Source organism: Mus caroli, chromosome 14 (genome assembly GCF_900094665.2).
Source record: "Mus caroli chromosome 14, CAROLI_EIJ_v1.1, whole genome shotgun sequence".
In the NCBI taxonomy this organism is placed as follows: Eukaryota; Metazoa; Chordata; class Mammalia; order Rodentia; family Muridae; genus Mus; species Mus caroli.
In genome coordinates, this window is record NC_034583.1 from 48,722,815 (window position 1) to 48,736,908 (window position 14,094).

The following is a 14,094-nucleotide window of genomic DNA, read 5'->3' on the forward strand; positions in this document are numbered from 1 at the left end:
AAGTGGACTGCGGTGCACCAAGGGCCTGACTGACAGTGCTGAAGGGGCTGAAGAAGACTGTCCCTTTAAAAAGGAGGGGAGACTGGTAGTGAGGAAGGCACCAGAGAATGACGGACTGACAGCTGCAAGCTGAACTAGAGACATTTGACCTATCATGCTCATGACAAAGGAAGTGCTATCTTACTACTTAGAGCTAGCTGCACAGCACCATCTGTAACATGCATTCATTGAGTGCCCACTAGATGCCAATCACTGGGATTCCTGAAAGTAGGTGGGCGCCACATATGCCAGTTGCCTTCCAGCTACAGACTTGATTTGCCTCTTAGTCTCAGATAGCAGCTCCTTCCCACCTCTGCAGTCTCCACCGAGTTCCCCACCCCTGCAGCCCTCTCAGCAGCCCTCTTCTGAGTTCTTTTTGTTGTCCAGAAGACAACGCTATACATTTTAGTCTTGTTCTCAGCTGCATTCTACTTGGTGGAACCAATTTCTGTGTGATTTGTGGTTTGGAGTGCACATAAAGACTCAGACATGAATGTCCTCAGCAGCATTGTTCATAACAACCAAAAGGAGAATGTGAGCAGCCTGAGGATGCACCAGCAACAAGGGGGAAACCAGATATGGTATATCCATCCACACTGGACCTTAGTCAGTCATTAGAAGCAACAGATTGTTAATACATGGTACCGTACAAACACACCAAGTAGAAGTGGCCCTACACAAAGATCCCACTTAACATCCAGTGTCCAGGATAGGAAGGGAAGTAGAAAGAATACAGATTTCCAGAAACGGGGAGGAGAGAGAGGAGAGTGTTGCTGCTAATGGACACAGGATTTCTGTACAGAGGAAGAAAGCCAGGAGGGAGGCAATAGTGGTAACTTCCCAATGCTGGGGAGCGTTTGTCATTGAGTTGGGCATTTTAAAGGGGTTCTCAGTTTGACTGAGCTGACTAGCCCTGCCCTAATGAAATAAGGCATCCACAGGCCTCATATGAACGATAAGGTCCTTATCAAGCTTCTGGCTGAGAGAGAAAGAGAAGGCAGTACATAGGCATAAGTGCAGGCTCCTAGTGGGTGAGGCAGCAAGGAGCAAAGCAGGGGACAGGTGAGGCCCTTCCAGCTATTTCAGTGCTTCAGGTGGGAAGGCAGTGCACAGCAAATGAGGACACGGGTAGGACGTTGAACATGGAACCACCTACATATAAATGCTGTTGTTATCAAACCACGAGACTAGAAAAGCCAGCCATGAGAAGCTTGGCTGTTTGAACTTGACAGCTACACATAGCCTGGGAAAACCAAGATATTTAAAATATTTGTTTTGCTCATCATTGTTTATCATCTCAGAAAGTCGTTTCAGTAATCTCTGAACATTCTGAAGAGACCTGAAGAAATGAAGTCTATCTTTTATACTTCATTTAGGAAAACGAATTTGCCCAAGCCAGCAGCTATGCAGATTTAGCTGTGAACTCGGATAGATATAACCCGTCAGCTCTCACTAATAAAGGGAACACAGTCTTTGCAAATGGTGATTATGAGAAGGCAGCTGAGTTCTATAAAGAGGCCCTGAGAAACGACTCTTCCTGTACTGAAGCACTTTATAACATTGGTAAGTTCAACATGGCAGAGTGCATTAAGGAATTGCCGGCCTTCTTTTAAAAGTAACAGATATTCTAAATGGAGTTGATAATTCACAAGCCATGCTATGTAAAATTTGGGTCAGTGTTATGTTGCTCTCCAAGAAGACTTTTCCAATGTCTATATCTATCACAGTTAGAACACTATGTCCCCAAGTTTCTGATTATATGGGATGATGCTTTTAAACTTTTCCCAAATAGGTAGAAGGAAAAAAAATCCATCTTTCTTTTTAATTTTAAAAAAAGTCAAATATACTAAGTGTTTAGTGCCACAGTTTGAAACATTTTAACAATGCCAAATATGTCACAGAGTTTTTTTTTCTGTTTCATGCTTGTGGGTGTTTTGCCTGCATGCCTGTCTGTGCAACACATGTGTGGTTGGAACACACAGAGGCCAGAGTAAGGTGTCAGATCCCCTGGAAATGGAATTATAGATGTTTGTGAGCCACCATGGGTACTAGGAACCAAACCTGGGTCCTCTGGAAGAGCAGCCAGTGTTCCTAACTGCTGAGCCACTTCTCCAGCCTCTCAGATTCATTTGTATTGTCGGCACTATTGCAAGTCACAAAGGCCCTTCCCCCTCTTCCTCCTCCTGTCCTTCAGCTGTTTCTTCCAAGCTGTTCCAAACAAATCCATAGCTTTAATACTGGCCTCCTTTCTTTAGCACTGATGTTTCTTTTAAATTATGCTTCTCTGTGCAGGTGTTATTGCTTGATTATGAATTTTGTTTGTTTGCTTGTTTCTTGTCTTTTGTATATTGTTACTTTTCTTTGGATGTCTGGTCTTATAAAGTACTTCCTGGTGTTTAGCAATTTGCAGGTAAAAGCTAAGGGGGGAGGGTGCTGGGCAGATGGCTGTTACCACACAAGCAAGAGAACCTGAGTTCTGATCCCCAGCGCCTACTTAAATAGCCTATAAGCCCTTTGATTGGTAGGCACAAAAAGGCAGAAAGGGAGAAAGGCCCACTGCCAAGCCTTGAGATGAGGTGCAGTTGAGGCACCTTGCGAGAGATGGCAAGAAGGAACGGAGCATGTGACATCTGAGGTCTGCAAAGGGTTTTACTGGCATATGAAAGAGAAGAGCAAAGGCCTTCCTAGAAGAGCTTAACTGCCTATTTACATGCTGATTTTTTTTTTACTTTATAAATTCTAGATATTTTTAGATTCTTACAGCTTTATTTTTCCTGTGTAATTTAAAAGTAAATTTTTAATTTTTAAAATATTTTATTAGTATTAATCATATATAATAATAGGTTTTATTATGACATTTGCATGAACATAATGCATTTCTATCATATTTACCTCCTCAGTCTCATCCTACTCTCTTATGTCCCCACTCCCCTGATCCCTTTCCTCTTCCTAACTACCCTCGCTTCTGCTATTATGTCTTTTGAACTTTTTTTTGTAATGAAATAAGGACCTGCATTTGTTCTCAACATTAGCAGTCAATCAAGTGTCACATTTATCCTTTCATCTCCACTGACGTTAAATGTCTATTTATTATGTTTATAGCTGGATTCATATCTGAAGTATTTATTGCATTTTTGAGTCCACTTGTTGGTTCCCCCACCGCACACACTTGAAAGCTCACTGGGGCTGTCTGTAGCGATCTGCTAGGAGAAGTCTCACCTCCTCATGTTTTTTTAAAAATCCTCAGTTCACTTTCATTTTCTCCTGGGGATAAATATTTGCATATATTTACATATCGATCCAGTCACTTTGAGTACAATTCTGCCAGTAATGCTGCTGCTTTCTTTCTTCCCAAGGCCTCACCTATAAGAAGTTAAACCGTCTGGATGAAGCCTTGGACTCCTTCCTGAAACTGCACGCAATCCTTCGGAACAGCGCTCAAGTTCTTTGCCAGATAGCAAACGTGTATCTCACTTGAAAACTTAGGGACATTATTAATTCCTCAATTGGAAATTGAACATTAATTATTAAGTAGTATTAACCATGGAGATAATTGAGGATAACTTAACGGATTAAACTGCTATAAGTAGTTCAGTTGGTAAAAGATCATTTGAATCCCAAGAGGAATTAGTTAAAATTTAAAACTTGAAAAACTTTTAAAGTTTTAAATTTCCCTACTCACTGTTAGAAAAGCAGGCACGAGTTATGTTTTTAATGCCTCTTACTATATTGGAAAAGCACTTTGATTTCTTAACTGACATTGTCCAAGATATGAGTTAATGGAAGATCCCAATCAAGCTATTGAATGGCTGATGCAGTTGATCAGCGTTGTTCCAACTGACTCCCAAGCTCTGTCTAAACTGGGAGAGTTATACGATAGTGAGGGAGACAAGTCCCAGGCATTCCAATATTACTATGAGGTAGGCATGCTGTCTATGTGCCTTTCAATTTCTGACATTGTACAGGTTTTAAAGGAACAGGCCCTAACACTTTAGAAAAGCATATTAGTCTAAAACTAATAATGATTTAGTTAAAACAAAACATTCTTGAACTATAGTTTGCTTAATTTTAATGAAAATGAAAAATACTAACTCATTTTAAGAGTTATTTATTTATGTATATGAGTGCTCTATTTGCATATTCCTGCATGACAGAAGAGGACATCAGATCCCATTACAGACAGTTGTAAGCAGCAGGTGGTTGCTGGGAATTGAACTTGGGTCCTCTGGAAGAACAGCCAGTGCTCTTAATTGCTGAACCATCTCTCCAGCCCCTAACTCATTTTCTTTAACCATGATTTGCATCACCTGATTCTTTTAAATATTTTCTATGACTCAGAGCATATATAACTGAAAACTGTCAAGTATACCTAAGTTTTTTAAGTCTTGTATAGTTTTAAAACTCGTAAAATTCTTTTGATAGCTCGTACTTTTTATAAGTAAGTCCACCTAACAGATAAATTAATTAGGAGTGCATTCTGTATTGCTACTGAAGCTGAATTGTTGACTTCTTTATTTTCTCTAGTCATACAGGTATTTCCCTTCTAACATTGAAGTCATTGAATGGCTTGGAGCTTATTACATTGATACCCAGTTCTGCGAGAAAGCCATTCAGTACTTTGAAAGAGCTTCCCTTATACAGTAAGTAACTGAGTTTTATATTTAGTCAATATCTTACATTAATACTATTTAAAAATACTATTTTTATCCCTAAAAATTAGTATCTGGTAAGCCTAATAGATTCATGAAAATATCTTAATGAATTATTTTCATTTTCTTGTATTTTGTTCATTTTTCTTTCCCTCTATTGTGGCTATATTTTCTGTTGCATAGGAATTTTAAATACCTTTTATAATATACTTTATCTGTTTTCCTTGTTCATACCTCAGTGAGGAAATAGAATTTATTTACAAATCAGAAAGTGACTTTCTCAGTCGGGACAATTTTATTGCTGAAAGAGTCTTAATAGAAGGAAGTTGTGTTGGTTTCAATTTACAATTGTTGTACATTGAACATTAAAAATTAAACTGTTTTAAAATTTAAGTGTTTTAATATTTTTAAGTTCACAATGGATGTTTTTCACATATCTGATTCAAACATAAATGAATGTATGATATCCTTTGTCTCCGGCCATATTAAATTATGAGATGAACTGTAACTTAAAATCATTGGGAGGACAGCAGAAGGCCCAGAGATTTAAGTAATCTTTGTGGGGAATTTACATTTGGCAATTACTTTTTATTACATTGGTTTCATATAAATGTTTTGATAACTATAAAACTAATTACCAATATTAGAATAATAGTTTTAGTTCAATAACATCTTTATGATTTAAGTTACACTTATTATACTTAATTGTACCCTAGCCTAGCCATTAGACCATTCCTCAGTAAGGTGTGCTCCACGTGGTTCCATCCTTCACTCTGATTTTTATGTATCCTATAAAAATGGTGTCATAGTCATCCCCAGACGGGTATAGTGGCTCAGGCTTGTGATCCCGGCATTCAGGAGACTAAGACAAGAGGATTTTCCATGAGTTTGAGGCTAGCCTATGCTAAAGAGTGAGATCCCATCCCAAAACCAGAACCAAGAGGCCAGCAAGATGATGACTCAGCAGGTAAGAAGTATTTGTCAGCAAGGTGACACTTGAAGGCAATCCCTAGACCCCACGGGGACACACACACACACACTCACACACACACACTCACTCACACACACACACACACACACAAAATAGACAGGTAGAAAGGTAGATAAATAAATAAATAAATGTAATTTAAAAACAATAATGAGGTTAACTTCCTTAGTGTCATAAGGTAAATATACTTTAGATTAAATTGGCTTAATTAAATAAAGAGTCTATTTTCTTAAAACAAATTTTTCCATTTTTCTAATTTTCTATTTTTTATAAACTAACTTCCAAAGCTAAAAGGCAAAGTGTGGCAAGCCACTCTTCATCCAGTCCATCTCCTTCCCATTTCCTCAGTACTCCAGCCTCACCACGCTGACTGCACTGACTCCACTGAACCTCAGCTCTTCCATGCTAACCACATTAGCATCAGTAAACCCTCTTCCATCGGTAGCTGTCCAAACATAACTTCTCTCTCTGAGATATGCTCCCTGTTTAATAGTGGGCCTCCATGGTGAGACTGAAGCCTTCAGTCCCCTTCCCTGTTTTTTTCTCTTTCAATCCCAGCCTCCTCCTGGCTTCAGATCTGAACACAGCCTTTCTGGAATATCTGTCTAATTGGTCATGTCTCTTCCCTTTCTTAATGGTATACTCAGTTCCATTTTCTCTCTTCTTTTGCTGCCCTGTCTGTTCTCCCAAGTTTTATTCTTGGATTAATATAACCATTTTTTCCATTGGAAATAACTTTCATGGCCTGGTAAATGGATGCCATATAAATGTGTGCTGTCTGAGCACTAGCCTTGTCTTCAGTGTCTCCCTGTCTCCTCATCCTCCTCAGAACTCTGTAGTTCCTCTCTGTTTATGCTTCAGTTTCCCTGAAGATGAGGCTCTTTCATGCAGAGTCCCTTATGCTTCTCTCCCTAGCTTGCTCTGCATTTACTTTCATTTGCTTCTGTTCTTATTTTCTTTAGTTGACAGAGGCATTTAGTGTACAAAAATTACATTTCCTGTATAATTTTAATCATGTACTTTCTGGTATGCTAAATCATGTAAAATATGTTTTTATTTTCAACTGATACGTAACAGTTGTAGTTATATGTGCCAAGTACTTATTGTTATATAAAACCTGTCTCTACCATAAGAATATAAACTTTTATGGAGTGGGAATATTCATTCTTCTGTCACATAGATCCTTATACATTACAGACAGTTGGCAAGTGGTTTAATTCAATTTAATTTTTTGTAATATTTATAATAGTAAGGTCTCTCCTGGTTGTATTGCTTGTATTTTTGAGATTCTTAGTAATTTAGTATGTTTAGTATGTTTCTAATTGATTTAAGCCTATAGTTTTGTTTTATTTTTCTCTATCTATAAATTACATTTTTAAAATATTAAGAACTACTATCCCAAGCTGAGTATAGTTGCTCATGTCTGTAATCCAGTGCCTGAGAGCTAAAGCAGGAGATTTTCTATGAGTTCAAAGCCAGCCTCCTGGAATAAAGTATGAAAACCTATTTCAAAAAAGAACAGAAAGAAAATGAATTCTACTCCTATTGGTCCATTGTTAATCAATCCTATTATTTAATAGTTTTAGAGATTGCTATTTAATATGCTCATCATGGCTATTATCATAAAGCACCATCAGAGGGCCAGTATATGTGTTATGGGAGGGAGCTCCAAAAGAGAGAGAAGGGAGCAGAGAGACTACTGAAACACATTGTGGCCAGCATTTCCCACATTTGAGGAAAGTTTGTGGATTTGTGAGTCTACAGAGCTCAGTGAACTGTAAGTGGGAAAAACCCAAGAGAGTCCCAGGGAGACACTCTAGCCACACTACTGAGGAAGTGGTGAGAGCATCGAGGTATGTCGTCATGTACAAAGCATGCTGGGTAAGATTAAGTAGAGTCCTCAGCAGAAACCTTGAAGGCCGGAAGACAGTAGATGGTATATTAAAGTCTTGAAATCTCTGATCATAAAAATGATCTTACATGCCGGGCATGGTGGCGCACGCCTTTAATCCCAGCACTCAGGAGGCAGAGGCAGGTGAATTTCTGAGTTCGAGGCCAGCCTGGTCTACAAAGCACTGAGTTCCAGGACAGCCAGGGCTATACAGAGAAACCCTATCTCAAAAAAAAAAAACAAAAAAACAAAAAAACAAACAAACAAAAAAATCTTACATATCAAAATTTGATTAATATATGCACAAAATTGAAATGCAATAAATGAATTCAAGAAAGTTGTAGTATGGGAAAATCACATGAAAATCTTTTTGTATTTCTGTAGACTTGAATAAACAAACAATTCAAAAGGACAACTATGAAATTGGTATACAATTCATAATAGCATTGAAAAGCATAAGTAATAAGAATTCTTTAAATCATGTAGCTAAAAAGCATGCACTTAAAGCTGTGAATCACTCTTGAAAGAAATTAAGGACATTAAAAAAGTGGAAAGACACCAAATACATGGATTGGAAGACCAGTGTTGTTAGCAGTACAGAGTGATCTTACGGTCAAGGCTCTCTGTTAGATTCTCCATAGGATTTTTATAGACATAGGAAATCCACCCTGATAATCATAAAGAACCTCGAGAGATTCTAAATAGTCAATCCAAAAAGGAGCAAAGTTAGAAAACTCAGAATTCCTATTTTCAATATGTGCTTGCTTATGTCATAATAAAATAGTGTGGTACTAAAGAGGGCTGGAAAGACAGACGAAAGAACCCAAAATTAGCTCTCTCATACATGGGAAGGTGATGTCTTTTTTTTTTAATTTGTTTATTTTATGTATATGAGTATACTGTACTGTCTTCAGACACACCAGAAGAGAGCATCAGATCCCACTGAGGTGAGCCACCATGTGGTTGCTGAGAATTGAACTCAGGACCTCTGGAAGAGCAGTCAGTGCTCTTAACCACTGAGCCATCTCTCCAGCCCCAGAAGGTGATGTCCTACAAAGGCATCATACCATGCAATGCAGAAAGGACAGCCTTTTTAACTAAAAACAAGCTAGATATTTACATGGCAGAAAAAGTAAAGTTTGAAACCAACTGGTGATACACCAATGGTCTCAGTACTCTGGGGCTGAGGCAGGATTGAGAGTTCAAGGCTAGGCTGGGCTACAAATCAGTCCTTCATCTCAAAAACAACAACCACAAAAAAAAAAAATAACCTTTAGCTTATCCCATAAACAAAAATGAACTTAAAGTGGATTAAAGGCCAAATAAATGTAAGACTAAAAATTATAAAACACAAAATTCTTGGTAAAAATTGTTTATCCCATTGAATATAGCAAAGCTCTTAGAAATGGCATCAAAACACAGAAATAGACAATTAGACTTCAACAAAATTTCAATCTTCTGCTTATCAAATGAAACAAGAGTACAAAAGCAATCCATAGAGTAGGTCATTACATAGGTACATTTCATAAAGGGCTTCTGCAACTCAACAGTAACAAAAGTCTCCAAAGTTTTTGAGGACTTTTTCTTCAAAGATATTCTACAGACTGCTGATCAGCATATGCAAGGATGCTTACCTCCATCCCACTGCAGAGTGCACGTCATGGCATGCACACGTGGGCAGCAGGTTGGTCTTAGTGAGGTATTTAGACAGAAGATAGGAGTTGGGAGTGGGATGTGTTAGTAGGGGCCTAGGAAAGTTGGAAGGGACTGTATAGATAAGATTATCATATTCCATTGCTTATATGCTTGAAATTCTCAAAGAATCAAAAAATAATGAGGGTGACAAGGTCTCACTATGTAGCCCTGGTTGTCTTAAAGCTCTGGGAACAGGGGGACAGGGTAACAAGTGTCAAGGAGGATGTGGAAAAACAAAGGTTTTGCAGATTGCTAATGAAAAGGCAAAATATTATGTCATGTAAATAATTTACAAATACTCAAAAAGAAACATTAGACTCACCATAGGACCTAGCAGTGTGGTACTCACCATGGACCTAGCTTTGTTGCTCCTAGATAGGCATCTAAAGGAAACAGAAGTGGGTGCTTATCCCATCACTTGAGCTAAGAGCTGTGGAAGTCAGATGGTAGTTACAATATGAAGAGGAGGGATGATGCTGGTACTCAGAACAAAGATAAACCCCTGTGTGGTAGCACAATGCTGAGAGTCGGGTATTAGGAGCTGGCATAGCATAGTTGTGAAAGGACATCAGAGGCTGGGATGGGCCTTCTGACAAAGGGAGTGTGTGGGACCCAGAGTCTAGTTTCTGCCTGGATTTGCGGAAGCTGAAGGTTCGACATTGAGTAGTGGATGAGAACTGGAGAGGCAGAGAGGGACTGGAAGGAATATAGACTGGGTTAGAAGCTGGGTATAGCATGTAGGTGGAAGGTGACAGGTGTAGGAAGAAAGTATATAGTTTGTACATATTTTATTTAGATTGCAATGGGTAGGGGTGTGGACAGTGGGTTTAAAATTAATAATTTGCCATATAGCAGTGCTGAGATTGAGGCCCAGCTCTGGCCAATCCCAAAGCTGGTAGGCTTGACATCAAACTAGGTTGGCATTGGAAGGTTGTCTGAAAGTCACTAAGTAAGTAGAAGGGAGATTTGAAGGGCAGGGGAGTATTAACCAAGTCCCTAGGCTGCTCCTCATTCAGATCCTAGGGTGGGGCTGGTGTTGGTCTTGTTTTAGGTTCTAAATATGTGAGCTTGTATATTATTAATACAGATTAAATAAACTAAAGGTCAGAAGGAAATAGAGATAGAAAGCTTAATGAATGTTTCACAGTCTCGTTGTTTTTGTTCTGTTTCTAATTTCCACTCATTTCTTGCTCTTATAGACCCACACAAGTGAAATGGCAGCTGATGGTAGCTAGCTGCTTTAGAAGAAGTGGTAAGTGTTTTGACTTTTTTCATTTCTTATTTAGTTTGTGTCTATTCTTTTGGGTAGTTATGAATATAATCATGTCCCAGTTGAATGTTTGTTACTTAATATTAGCTTTCTAAATAACTACACATAATTGAACCATATCATGTAAACAAAACCATAATTACTACATACAGAAAAAGTCATGCTTACAAAGTGGGTGTGTGTTGGTTTTGTTTGGAGCAAGGGCAGGGGTTGGCACTGGATTTGACTTTAAAAGCAAGCCTGAGTACACCCAACCTTCAAGGTGGGACTAATCATGTATTCTAGTTGAAAAACACCCCTAAAAATGGGTTGTTTTTCAAAGTTAACCACAAAATAATCTTTTTATATTAGTTTCTATTTCCATTTTGTGCCTGAGTGATTCTTAATTCAGAGCTGGGACAGTGGGAACTATGTATAATTACAACAAAGATCACTGTGTGCAGAGGGTTATGTTTCTGTCCTAATGGTGCCTATAGCTTAGAATGCCAGAGCTCCAACTAGGAGGTCCATGTGAAGAAGTTTATAACACGCCCCACAGACAGGAAAAGTCAGCCGCTGTCCCCCCACCCATACCCCAGAAGCACAGGGTGAGGCTGTCACTGTTACCTGCATGTGGGAGCTTTCCTCATCCCTGTTAGTGTCTTCAGAGTGGCCCGGATATACATTACACACTTAGTGCGGTCCTAAAAGCGGGCGCTGGAGGGCTCGCTCTCTAACACTGCCATGGCTCCTGTCAGATGGACAGTGTGACTGTGAGGTGCACACTCATTTGTGCAGGACCACTGAGCCACATCTCAAGCTCTGAATGGATCTTAAAGGTAGCCACTGAATTATTTCTGTTGAAAAACTAAATTTCAACCATTCCTACTCTAATCTTTTTCAGTTTTGTTGGTTGGTTGGTTGGTTGACCCGGTCTTACTGTGTAACCCTGGCTGGCCTCTCCTCAGCAGCAGTCCTCCATCTGCTTCCATCCACTGACACAGACATGAAACATCACACTTACAGTATATGGATATTTTCCCCCAGACATTATTCAAGAATGACACATGCTTGCTTGTGGCAAACATAAATACCTTCTGCTAACCCATTAAAGTATGCCAATGCTTTGGATTAGAATCAAAATTTTTATTAAATTTAATAAGATTTCTATAACTCTATATAGCTAGCTACTATATTTTCCTCTTTATTTATTTACAGGTAACTACCAAAAGGCATTAGCTACTTATAAAGAGATTCACAGGAAATTTCCGGAGAATGTTGAATGTAAGTGGCCTTTCATTTTATACTTTGAAGGCAGGAGCACGGTCTGTGCTCTGATAGATAATTAACGTTGCTGTAGTAATTGTGTGTAAGTGATGCCTCAGCTGTGACACAGATGTTTAAAGCTTTGATTTGCTCAGAGAGTTTGACTCCATAGTATGCATTTTATAGAATTTAGTTGTTATGGGTTTAAGTATAACTCATTCTATTTATTATTAAACAAATCTATATCTGAAGCTTTTATGATAAGGTTTAAGAACAAATTTGGGGAAAAATAGCTGTAGCACCACTGGTAGGATGCTTGCCTGGCATGAACTAAAATCAGATGTGCTGACACATGCCTGGAGTCTTGGTGCTGAGGAGGTAAAGGCAGGAGGGTTGGAAGTTCAGAGTTCAAGGTCCTCCTCAGTTACCTGAGTTCATATAAACAGTGATGCTTTATAGGGAAGGCATTTGTAGGATTTTTATTGGAGTATGTATATATAATGTGTGGATAGGCACACTCATGCCACAGTGCACATGTGCAGACCATCCATGTATCTCCTCTTGTTGTACTGTGGATTTGAAGCCATTCACAGTGATAATGAAAAGTATTATAGCAGGAACTACAAAAGCTAGTGTAAGAAAAATAGAAAATGCCCACCTGCATCCACTGCACCTCCCACCAAACTGTCAGTTTCATCCTGAGTTGACTTGGAGTCAAAAGCAGAAAGTCATCGTCAGCTTGGAATTTTTACCACTGTTGTTAAAAAGCGAAGAGCAATTCCTTGAGAAGAAATCTCTTAATTCATGGTGAAGATAGTCATTGAGAGGTGTGGGAGGGGTTGAGAACAACGCTATAGCAGAGAGAACATCTTTGAAAGGTCTTTTTCATTTTGTCCTCAAAAATAATAAACACATGCAACACATTACAGTAAAAACACTTGTTTCCTGAGCCCAGATTTCTGATGGTGCAGCCTGATCCAAGAAGTAGGCAGAGTCTCAGCTGGGCTCTTGTAAGAGCAGTGCAGTAGCACTGCAGAGAGGATAGGGCTATCTAACGCTGCTCTCATGAGGCAGTGGCCTAAGGGCAGTCACTTGCAGAGCTCTTAAACAGTGCAGACTTTGAGCTCCTCCTTCAAAGGCTGTTTAGGTTTGCAGTGGAGCTGGGCATCTATTTTCTGTTTCTATTTAGACACCTTTCAGTGTGGTCCTTAGTCTCAGTCACTTTACAGTGGTCCAGGAATGTGTCTGAAAGTAGAACCTGCCTGCCTGGCACCTGAAGTTAGTGGATTGAGGGGGTCCCTGCAGGTATCAAACAGGAGAGTCCACTGCCAGGTGGAGCATTGTCAGCATATTTGAAACTCAGTGCAATCTGGGAAAGGGTTTCCAGTCAGCAATCAGCCAATCCCAGGCTTGTGATAAAGCTCAGGGAGGAGGAGTCTGGGGTGATCACTGGGGAACTTGGGGAAGTTCTGCCTCTAGAGCAGAAGGTGGGTGAGGACTGCCATGCCCACTTTTTTCTCCACAGATAGCAAAAAGGATACCAGATCCTTAACAAAATCCATTCCCAGGCTTCTTCACAGGAAAATGGGTGTTTTAGCCCCTACAAGAGGCTGCTGTGTGCTTAATGTTCCTGTGTCGCTAGTGAAATGTAGGCAAAAGGACCTTTGTGAACCCAACAGTTAATCCTGAAGTGCAGGCCGTCAGCAGGTTGCATAAGCAGATGCTCAGCCTCCACCTAGACGTTAGTGGCACTCCTGTCCCAGTTAGTGGCACTCCTGTCCCACTTGTGGAGACCTGAAGTCTCCAGTCTTGAGAAATGTCCCTGAAAGGGTAAAATTGCTTCCTGATGAAAACCACTAGAGGAGCCACAGTGCTTTGGCTCAGGGACAGACCAAGGCCACATTTTAGTTTATTCTTTCTTTCTGTCTGTCTGTCTGTCTGTCTCTCTCTTTCTTTCTTTTTTAAAAAGAATTATTGATTTATTATATGTATATGGGTTCACTGTCTTCACACTCACCAGAAGAGGGCATCAGATCCCATTACAGATGGTTGTGAGCCACCATGTGGTTGCTAGGATTTGAACTCAGGACCTCTGGCAGAGCAGTCAGTGCTCTTAACCACTGAGCCATCTCTTCAGCCCCCTTATATTTTCTTTATAGAGTGTTCTAAGAGTTGCCTTAAGACCCAGATATAGCTGTCTCTTGTGAGACTATGCCGGGGCCTAGCAAACACAGAAGTGGATGATCACAGTCAGCTATTGGATGGATCACACGGCCCCCAATGGAGAAGCTAGAGAAATTACCCAAGGAGCTAAAGG

General features: G+C 39.6%; 1 protein-coding gene across 3 annotated transcripts in view; it reads left to right on the forward strand.

Moving 5' to 3' along the window:
* Positions 1-14,094, forward strand: part of Ift88 (intraflagellar transport 88) — a 91,753-nt gene that overhangs the window by 49,762 nt on the left and 27,897 nt on the right. For all 3 annotated transcript variants that reach the window (XM_021181484.2, XM_029469187.1, XM_029469188.1), the window contains exons 17-22: positions 1,416-1,602; positions 3,396-3,504; positions 3,809-3,959; positions 4,564-4,679; positions 10,462-10,514; positions 11,730-11,795. In XM_021181484.2, coding sequence (XP_021037143.1) covers positions 1,416-1,602; positions 3,396-3,504; positions 3,809-3,959; positions 4,564-4,679; positions 10,462-10,514; positions 11,730-11,795 — 682 coding nt within the window. The remainder of the gene's footprint in view (positions 1-1,415; positions 1,603-3,395; positions 3,505-3,808; positions 3,960-4,563; positions 4,680-10,461; positions 10,515-11,729; positions 11,796-14,094) is intronic.